The 10657-nt window shown below is 40.2% G+C and overlaps 1 protein-coding gene across 1 annotated transcript in view; it reads right to left on the bottom strand.

The window, feature by feature from the left end:
- The window catches only part of Arhgap20 (Rho GTPase activating protein 20), a 74211-nt gene that overhangs the window by 50128 nt on the left and 13426 nt on the right, over positions 1–10657 (bottom strand). Inside the window, 1 exon segment of the mRNA XM_028780220.1 lies at positions 5609–5691. Coding sequence (XP_028636053.1) covers positions 5609–5691 — 83 coding nt within the window.

The raw sequence follows: 10657 nt of genomic DNA on the forward strand, positions 1-10657 counted from the left end.
CCTCCTCCTCCTCCTCCTCCTCCTCCTCCTCCTCCTCCTCCTCCTTCACACGAGCACCTGAGCTATTCACATTCCTTCTGGAAGTTTCCTGGCTGTGTGTCTCAGAAGTTCTAGTAGGTTTTCTATCATCTTGATTTGCTTTCAGAAGCTTTACTATTTCCTCCTAGATTTCTTCAATGACTCATTCTTTACTCAAAGTGTACTGTTTAGTCTCCAGCAAGCTGTGTAGTTTGTGTGTGTGTGTGTGTGTGTGTTTGCTTACTGCAGATTTCTAGTTTTATTCTATGATGGTCTGATAAGACAAGGAATTTCTTTAATTTGTTTGTTTTAGTTAAAGATTGCTTTTGTGGTCTTCAATGTAACTATTTTAGAGAAGGTTCCCTGGGCCACTGGCAAGAATGTGTATCCCTCACTAAGAGACTACTCTCTAGCTGTGTGCGCGATCCAGTCCATCTATGGCATGTTAGCTCTAGAGTGTTCAGCTTTAGTTTGGAAGACTGATGTAAATATGAGAGCTGGGTACAGAAGTTCCTCAGTGTTACCACCCTGGGGCTTAGCTGACCTCTCATGCTTTTCAGTGTTTCTTTTAGAAAACTGGGAGTGCTGACACACGATGTGAAAAATGATAAAAATTGCTCATATGCACTCTTGCTGAACTGCTTCCATGTGGGGCAGTGGTGGCACATGTCTATAATCCCAGCACTTGGGAGCCAGAGGCTGGTGGATTTCTGAGTTCAAAGCTAGCCTAGTCTACGGGGTGAGTTCCAGAACAGCCAGGGTGACACAGAGAAACCCTGTCTCGATAAACAAACAAACAATGCAGAGGCCTTCTTTGCAGTCCCTGATCCATGATTTCGGAGCCCACTTACCAACCACGACAGCTGCCACAGCAGCTTGTTCATGGCTTTAATTTATTTGCTAGACTGACTTCCATCCAGAAAAGTGTGATTTTTGGAGTCAAGAGACAGTGAGATTTTGCTTTTTAATCTAATTAGTTACTGTGTGCCTTCTGACTGATGGGGTTAGGGCTATTTGCACTCAGTGCCATTACTGAGTGGGCTCTGCTATTTCTTACAGTTTCTGTGCTTCATGTTCTGGTTGGATTAGCAAAAGTTCTCTTCTTCCCTACCTGTTAGTACCAAGAGCTTTCTGGCTCACTGTGCTGAATGGATGAATCCTTCCTGGCTCTCCTCTGCCAGTCCTCTTGTGAAATATTTGTTTTCCTATGCTATCACGGATAACACTGTTTTTATTCTTCTCGTGTAGTATTGCTTTAAATATTTTCTGCAATATTGTTTTGGCTGTAATAAATTACCTTCATTTGTATTTATCTTCTGTTCCGTTGCCGTTTCCTCTCAATTTTAAGGGATAACCTTGCTGGATATAGAGATCTTAGCTGGGGGTCACTTACTGAGGGTCACTTAGCTGAGGGAGTTAAATAATGCTTTTCTGGTGAGAGATGACACTGAGGAGAGATTTTTTTTGTTATCTGCCATTTCTGCCTTTGAATGTGACTCGGCATTTTTCCTTTATAGCTTTGAATTACTGTTTCTTTGTTTTGTGTTTTTGAGATTTTAATCATGGTATGTGGTAATACAGTGGCTCTCAGCCTTCCTCAGGCTGCAACCCTTTAGTACAGTTCCGCCTGTTGTGGTGACCCCCAGCCATAAAATTACTTTGTTGCTACTTCATAACTATAATTTTGCTGTTATTAATTGTAATGTAAATGTCTGATATCTGACATGCGACCCCAGTGAAAGGGTCTTTTGACCCCTCAAAGGGTCATGATCCACAGACTCAGAACCAATGTAATAGACTTTTCTTTACCTCTTGTGTTTGGATATCCATTTTTTTTTCTTTAGGCTTGGGAAATGTTCTGCTAAAATTTCCTTGTTCCTGTCTCTAGATGGTATTTCCTCTGCTTTGTGAGTAGTTAGGTCTGTTCTTTTGAACTTACTTCACAGGTTCTGGAATCTACTAGTGTTCATCAGTCTGCTCTTCACATGTCTTAGAGTGAACTGTTGTCTGGACCTCACGCTCCACCTCTCAAATCTGTTCTCCTTGGTTTCTGGGTGATCCTTTCCACTGCATTTATTTGATGATTCTTTCATTTTTAGAATTTGTTTACATGGATTCTTTGGTGAATCTCAATTTCCTTTCTGAATTTCCCTCCATAATTCTGAATTTCTCCTCATGAGCCAGCTCATCCTCTGTGGAAACTTTCTTGTCCAGGTCCTGGACTGATTTCACACATCTACCTGAGTTTTCTCAATAGTCATCGATCCTTCTTAAAAGTAGCATTCTGACCTCTTTTTCTGAGATTTCAGTTTTCTAATTATCCTTGGTATCCGGTGTTTAGCAGTTGTGAGCTTGTGGAGGTGTCTCATCTCTCTGTGTGTTTATTTGTGCTTTGTGTAATATTTTGGGAGGATGTGTCCTCCAGGTTTCTTATCTGTTTCCTCTCTTTTAGTTTCCTTTGTTTTACGTAGGTCCAAGTGGTGAATTGTCTTCACTTGGGAGTTTTTACCTACCGCTCTTTGAGAAGAAGCTCACCGCAACAACACACAGAATGATCTGACATTCAGGTGTAGGGTTGACGTGTAATAGGAGACACTTGTGTACCTACATGGCCAACAAGGTTTAGAGACAGTGGGGCACTCGTACTGATGTGGGAAAATACAATTCATAGTATTTGTTTTAGAGCCAAGGCTATTAATAGTGACTTAGTAAAATGAATGAACTGGTAAAGGAAAAATGGGGAAGAATGAGTAAGCTTAAGTAGTATGATGGGACTGGGCACTGGTGGTTTGCCTCCTGATTTGTGGGCAACAAAACACAACAAAAACTCTCCAATTAGACCAGCAGTTCTCAACCTGTGTGCTGGGACCCATTGTGAGGGGGTTACACATCCGATATTCTGCAAATGAGATATTTATAGTACTATTCATAACTAGCAAAATTACTGCTACAAAATAACAATTAAGTAATGTTATGGTTGGGGGTCATTTTTAGAGGATCAGAGCATTAGAAAACCATTGAATTAGACTGTATCTGTTTTCTTAAAGAAACAGGATCTTTCTAAAAACAAACAAACAATAACAAAAACCCCGTAACTTCTGTCCCTCTGATTGCTTGGATGTGGATGGTTTGCCATTTACCTGCATCTTTCTGTTTATGGATTTTGATATACTAAGCTGGATTCCTTTTTATTACATGAATCATCTATTTTACATAAACACACCCATCTATTTTAAATTCTCCTTTTGTACTGTAAAATGACATTTAAACATAATTATAAAATATTAATCAGAACCCTAATAACAATGAAAAGGAAGACTGTAGTGCAATTAATGAATTATGTACTTCAGCCATGTTCTAGCATGACTATACTAAAACACAAGGGCCCAAATGTTTATATCTATTTATAATGTATACATTGAAATTTAAGAACAATAGGATAAGCAATCCTCTATCGAAATAAGCACCTACAAATGTAGTACTATCAAGTAATTATTTTCCCCAAAATGGTTCAAAAGGATACAAAGTATAATTACCTTCTGCTGCACAACACAGCTGCATTTCTGGAAAATGTAGTATCCATTAAAATGAATAAAAACACTGTGTTTCTGTATAAAACAGTCAGGTCTTAGGTATAAACAACGCAACATTTTTTTTTCTCTTCACAAATATGCTGCATGTGGGACATCTGAAAGGGATGCCAACACTTGACCGTCCTTTGCTTCGCTGGCTGCATTCTGCCTCACACCAGCTGTGCTTGCTGATCTCAGCATTTTCTGAGAAAATCAGACCCTCCACACAATTCCAAAGTGCCCCCTAGAGGTTAGTACCTGCAGGAAACGCTATTTTTATAAGTGTCAGTGCCTTACACCAATGCTATTGTCCATACCTGCCTGGGCTTGAAGAAGCCACTACTCACTCTGTGCTCAAGGCTTCCTTTAGCTGACAACTGGACTACACTTGGAACTCATGATTGTCCAGTGACAGATTTCATTAAAAACCCTGTAAAAATTATCTTAGTATGAAGAGAACTAGAGCCAGCTGTACTGATAACCACATTCCTCTCTGTATCCACTGCCCTTAAAAGACCTCCTCCTGTGCCTCCTAGGTAACCAGGATCAAACTGCAAGGATATGGCCATTTCCCTTTACCCACACAAACACAGAAGTATGCTAAAGCAAGTATCTCAAGTCATTTGCATACGACACTGAAGTACTTGGCTGCATTTTTATTTGGAAGAGCAGCTTCCTAATTAAATTTTGATTCAGCATCTATTGAATAAAAGTGGTTTCTCTTTCTTGATCAACCCCATGTCTAAAGTGTATGTATTTAAGGCACAGGTCAGAAAGAACGTAGTTTGAGAACTGAAAAAAAAAGTGATCTAAGTATTTTAAATATTTCATTAAATAGGATTGGAAGTTTATCTTTTCCACCGAACTCTTCTGTCATGACCATATAGATTCTTTGCTAAATGAGCACCCACTTGTAAAAGCAGCGTGGTTGTAGATAAACTCCTGGCTTTGAATAAAGGCTACAGAGATTCTCTTTACATGGAAGGATTTACAGCTTAGCAGAAAGTCAGCATAGCTGCCCTCTGAACATAGATCGTCTCAAAGTTAAAATACCACTACAATGAATAAAGAGGATCATCCAAGAAGATGGGTCATTGGATAAAATGCTTCCCAGGCAAGTGTGAAGATGTGAATTCAGATCTCCAGCATTTATAGGAGAAGCCGGGGGCAGTGGTGGCCTGCATTGTAATGCCAGTGGTGGGAGGCAGAGACAGGGCAACTGCAGAGCAAACTGGCTAGTGAGACTCTGGCCTCAGAGACTCCTCTGCAGTAAATAGAGGGCGATTGGGACAAACACCTAATGTAAACCTCTGGCTCCCACACACATGCACACAGATGCATTTATGCCTATATGGGATGGAGGGACAGATGAATACACACACACACACACACACACACACACACACACACACACACACACAGAAAATCCCAAACCCTGAATTAGTGCTTGAATATCAATTAAATTTATACACATTATAAAAGACTTTTAAAAAATCCCTCTAGAAAATTATTTAAACTTAATAAATGATATGGCCATTTTAATAGTTAGCCAGCCTTGTTACTAATTTACAATAAAGTCTACAACACCAACCTTTTAAAGAAAACAATCTTACTGTGGTTTGTTTACTCATCAATGTAATTGGGAAAAGATTACCATATCCATGGATACGTACAACATTGTGGTCAAAAGCAACCACATTTGTGGGTATAATGCAGACATTCAATTTTCAGCACTGAGATTTCTAATTTATCCAGATAAACACTGACGCTTTGTGCTTGTACTTGTGAGCTGTGTTGTATGAAAGTCACTGAGTTTAGTTTTAAAGCAACTGGACACACGCTCTACCTCTAAAACTATCTGTCTCTTAGGATATAATGTTACAGGTCACAATTCCTATCATCAAGAAGAAAATGCTGGTGCCGATAAACAACCTCACACTTGTTAAAAGATGATTGAAAAACCTCACAGATGACCCAGTCTCCAGCCAGCACAGGGCAGCCATGACTCCCGTACTCACCTGGTGCTCGGCCGCTTCTGTAAGGCTTTGTCCAGGATGAGGGATGGGGCACTTCTCCTCCTTTCTGCGAGTGTTTTCATTTTCTGTTGAGGGGGAAAAATCAAAATAATGATCAGATGGCTGGTGAAGGAATTAAATGATGGCTTTCAATCTAATTCAGCAAAATTTCACATTGACCATCAGAGTCTACAACTTCCTTTATGGATCCAAAGCCACCACCTTTAAAATAGGACCGCAAATGTCAACGTGAGGTATAGGCCGTTTTTATTGCCAGGGAATTGAAATAAAAATGAAACCTGTCATATCTTTTTGTCTATATGCTCGATGTGAGGTCAGTGGTTCTCCACCTCACTAAGGCCTTGACCTTTTACTGCAGTTTCTCATGTTTTGGTGACCCCCGACCATAACGTTGTTTTCATTGCTACTTCTCAGTTGTAACCTTGCTGATGTTAATGGCCTGTAATGTAAATATCAGATATACAGGTATTTAATACCCCAAAGGGGTCAGGACCCACTGGTTGAGAACTATTGTGCTAGATAGACATGAATCTTTTTATTTATATTCCCAGGTATCATTGGGGGATAGACTATTGACTCCATTTCATGGTGATCACGAGTTCTCAACTAAGCTTCAGTGGAAGATTAGATTTGGAGAGTTCAAATGAAGGGAAGAAGAATCAGTTAAAGCCCAAACCATAGTGAGTAGGGGCCCCTGTTTTTACAAGATTTATTTACTTTTTATGTGTATTTGTTAGCCTATTGTACACCATATGCATGTAGCACCAGTGGAAGCCAGAAGAGCGCCTCCGATCCCCTGGAACTGGGGTGACAGGTGGTTGTGAGCCATCGAGTGAGTGCTGAGGAGTGAATCCCAGTCCTCTGCAAGAGCATCAAGAACCCTTAACCACTGAGCCATCTCTCCACCCAGCAACAGACTCTTAATAGACATGTAATAGACTATTTTACATTCAAATATTCACACACAGGGGTACTTTCTTTAACTCTTAAGAAAAACCCATTCCCTATTTAGGTAATTTATAAGGAGTAGAGCTTGTTATTTCAAGTTCTGTATTTTTAATAACTGAAAATTTTGTGGTGAATGAGACTCTATTGCACCTGAGCTATCCGGATAATTATTCTCTAATTAAAAGAACATACATGTTAACAGCTGTGGATACATTAAGAGAGCCCAATTCTAAACACTGGTGAGTAAGGTTAACAGGGGTCACAAACAGCCACACTTAAACTTCAAGCCATACGACAAAAGTGTCTCTTCCTGCTATAACCTCCTCCCAGCCTGGCCCAAGATCATACTTCCCCAAGAGCTTGGAACACCCACGTTTGGGAACCGGGCATGGCTGTTGTAGTAACCACACAAAACTCACTAGCTGGCTCAGGGCCAACATCTCATCGTATGTCACAAAAGAATTAATCCTTCCTTAGCTAGTAAATAAAACTTAAGATGCTAACACAGGGGCAGCAGAATCATCCTTTAGTTGGATGATACACTTCTTTATTACAATTCTTACTCCCAAAATTCATCATGCTCACAGGAATCTCTCAAGTTACTGCTATCACTGCTACTCTGGCCTAATTACTGGGGCTACTCCAATAATCCTTTGTCTCCTACACGGATTCTCTATCCTCACAGCTCTCAAACACATCTGACACTGCAGCTGAAACAATTACACAGAACAACAAAGACCAGGAAACAAATGGGTTAAGAAATGGAGACTATCAGACACCTAGGTCAGGCATTATCGACAATGAATCAGTAACAGGCTCCAGGCTAGTAAGCAAAACAAAGTCTGCATGGCGTGTATTTGGAACCTTCCTCACAGGAATAGCACATAGATTCTCAACCATAGCAATTTCAACGACTTAGTTCATATGTCACAGCATTCAAAGTCCACCTCCCAGTTTCCATTAGTCCCATCAGTCTGACATCCCAAGGCTGCAATGACTGTCTCTCTGCATGAGCAACTGCAGGAAGAGAAGACAGAGTTGATTTCACTAAGAAAGGTGCAGGTTACTAAGATCACCAAAGCTGTTTCAGACTTCTGTTCTTCAGGACTCCACTTCTTCTGGCTTTGTCTTGACCTCCTTTCCCCCATCTGCTCCCCCTTGCTCATTTTTGCATTGTAAAATTTGAAATGTGAGCACTCCTGACGTCCGTACTGGACGGAGCCCCATGTCACCTGTGTGACCTTGAGGACTAGCTGACCTCTGTGGGGTCGCCTCTGGGGCCCTTCCGGTCACTATCAGCAGACTTAAGTCCTAGAGTAGCTCCTCGTTTGTACATGACTTCTAATTCTGAACTCCACATTCCGGGTTGATCAAGAATTTGGAAAGAAACGAGAGGGCCTTGAAATGTGAAGAAAAGAACTTACCAGAGAGAAAGAGAGAGAGAGAGAGAGAGAGAGAGAGAGAGAGAGAGAGAGAGAGAGGGAGGGAGGGAGGGAGGGAGGGAGGGAGGGAGGGAGGGAGGGAGGGAAGGAGGAGGAGGAGGAGGAGGAGAAGGAGGAGAAGGAGGAGGAGGAGGAAGAAAAGGAGGGGAGGGGGAGGGAGAGATACAGAGACACAGACACACAAATACACACACAGACACAGACACACAGACACACAGAGACACAGACACATACAGATACACAGACACACACACACACACACAGAAAGACAGATAGACAGACAGACAGATACACACACACACACCCACCCAAAAACCTAAACAAACAAAAACACGCAAACCCCATAACAAGGAGCTTCTTTATTTGTCAATAAACATTCTATGGCAGTGCAGCAAATAAATGTTTCTATGTCAGTGCAGCACTGTTACACAGTTACACTGTTACCAGAGGAAGTGGACATCCTAGGAAGGACAAGGTGGGTGGAATGGGAAAGACCTATGGAATGAGATTCGAGGGTAACCTGGGCTAATGTATATTTTCAAATTCACAAAAGCTATGAACTAATTTTTTCACAGAATTTCAAAGATTCTGAAATGGATTCCTTAACAATCCAATGTTTAAGAAACGACATGATTTAAGAACATCTTCCTGAGAGTTATTAAAAAAATAAACATAGGTAATTAAAAAAAAGTAGTGACATGCATTCCTTTGTAGTTTTAAATAATTTTTTCATGGAAACAACATGAAAGAACATTCATAGACATAGTGATTAGATTATACTTTATCCACCTCACTCAGCTAGATTCATACTGAAGGGGATGCAGTAAAATCAGAGAGAATACTACTATTGACTGAAGTCTTAGAATTATACTCAGACCTTATACCAACAAAGTCATAGAAGTCAAGGCAATCTGATCCCTTCTATGGCTTTCTACTGTCTAGGGAACAAGAACATATGGACTATACAGTTTCCTAGGCCATTCAACGTTATTATTTCTCATATTCTACCTGGATTTGGAAAAAAGAAAAAAGAAAGAAAAAGAAAAGGCATCATATGAACCATTTAAGACTCACAGGATTCACTTTGCCCACAATTAATCAAAGTCTCAGGAGTGGCGGATAAAACTGAAATTATAAAGAAGTCAGTGTTATTTCATTCACATCCACAGATCTCTGTTGCTTATGCATAAAAGCCAAAGGCCTATGGGGGCTCTGAGACGAAGACACTGATCTTTGCTCAGGCAATAAGGACGCGGACTTTCTATTTGTCTATAAGGAAATGGAATTGAACAGGTTGGAAGGAGATGAGACCAGATTCTTTTGTAAATGTACAGCAGTGCAAGCCTGTCAGGTCAGGCTGCACTAGGCCAGCAATGTTTACAGCTCTTTGAAGGTTAATTATGGCTCTTAGTTTTATAATTAAACTGCAAACAGTGTATGTTGTCGTAACTGACAAATTACTATCCAGTTTCTTACTATTTTCTCCTTTTTTTTCTGAATTCAAGTGTTTGATGTTTAGAGCAAGATGACGTCACAGTGGATGCAAGTTGGGAAGGAAATATTTTTTTAAAGCTCATCTTTTATCTTAAAAATAAATTAAGATGTTCAAAGAGAAAAAATACAGTGATCCTTTTAAAAATGAATAAACTGTACATTAAAATCAATTGTATACATCTTTTGGATATGAGCTTCATATGGTGCCGTTTATCCAGTGTGAAACAGCTCCAAAATTAACAAGAATTTTGGGTGTGCTAAAAAACCAAACAAACATGAAATAGTATTCTCTGTCTACACCATTATCCCCAAATAGGATAAGATCTTAAAAGAAACTGTAATAGAAAATAGTGACCACATTTTCAAACCTGTTCCTCTTTGCAAACAGCCACTTACTCGATAAGCACAGGATGCACATTAGGGAGAAATGAAAGCTTTGATTTTTATGCTGTCTCCTCTGAAGCTATATTTAGCTTGGCAGGTCAAAAGAACTATTCCATCCAAGAGCAAATGGACAGAGGTCAGAACTGCAGATGAGAATGAGAAGTATGTAATTCATGTTTTGGTTTGTATTTCCAAAATAACTCAAAGCTTCAGTGACGTCTCCCACCCTAAGTTACCGCCATCAGCCAAATCCACTGGACATCTGACTCTCAGTGTTCCCACCTCAATTAATATGCTCTGCAAATGCTACACAGCCTTTGTTGTGGCATCTGTCTGCTCCTTTCCAGACAACAGGGACTACCTTCTCGTCCAAATGTGCCAGCTTTCTTCAGCAATTATTTATTGAAACTCAACTTTGTATTCCCAAGCTTAATGTAACATGGGCATAAACTATAACCAATAAACAGCAGAGGGGGTGATGTGAATTTTTAAGCCAGATCATTCACCGCGTTGAAATACATACATACATACATTCATACATACATACATACACACACACACACACACACACACACACACACACACACACACGAAAACAAATGCCTAGGCATAGTGTAATCCCTGCACCTGAGAGTCACAATAGGAAGATGACTGTGGGTTAAAGCTTAGCCAAGGATACAGTGAGGTCCCAATGAAAGAAGGAAGAAAAAAGGAAGGAAGGAAGGAAGGAAGGAAGGAAGGAAGGAAGGAAGGAAGGAAGGAA

The sequence above is a fragment of the Grammomys surdaster genome, unplaced genomic scaffold (genome assembly GCF_004785775.1).
Source record: "Grammomys surdaster isolate TR1022 unplaced genomic scaffold, NIH_TR_1.0 365, whole genome shotgun sequence".
Classification (NCBI taxonomy): Eukaryota; Metazoa; Chordata; class Mammalia; order Rodentia; family Muridae; genus Grammomys; species Grammomys surdaster.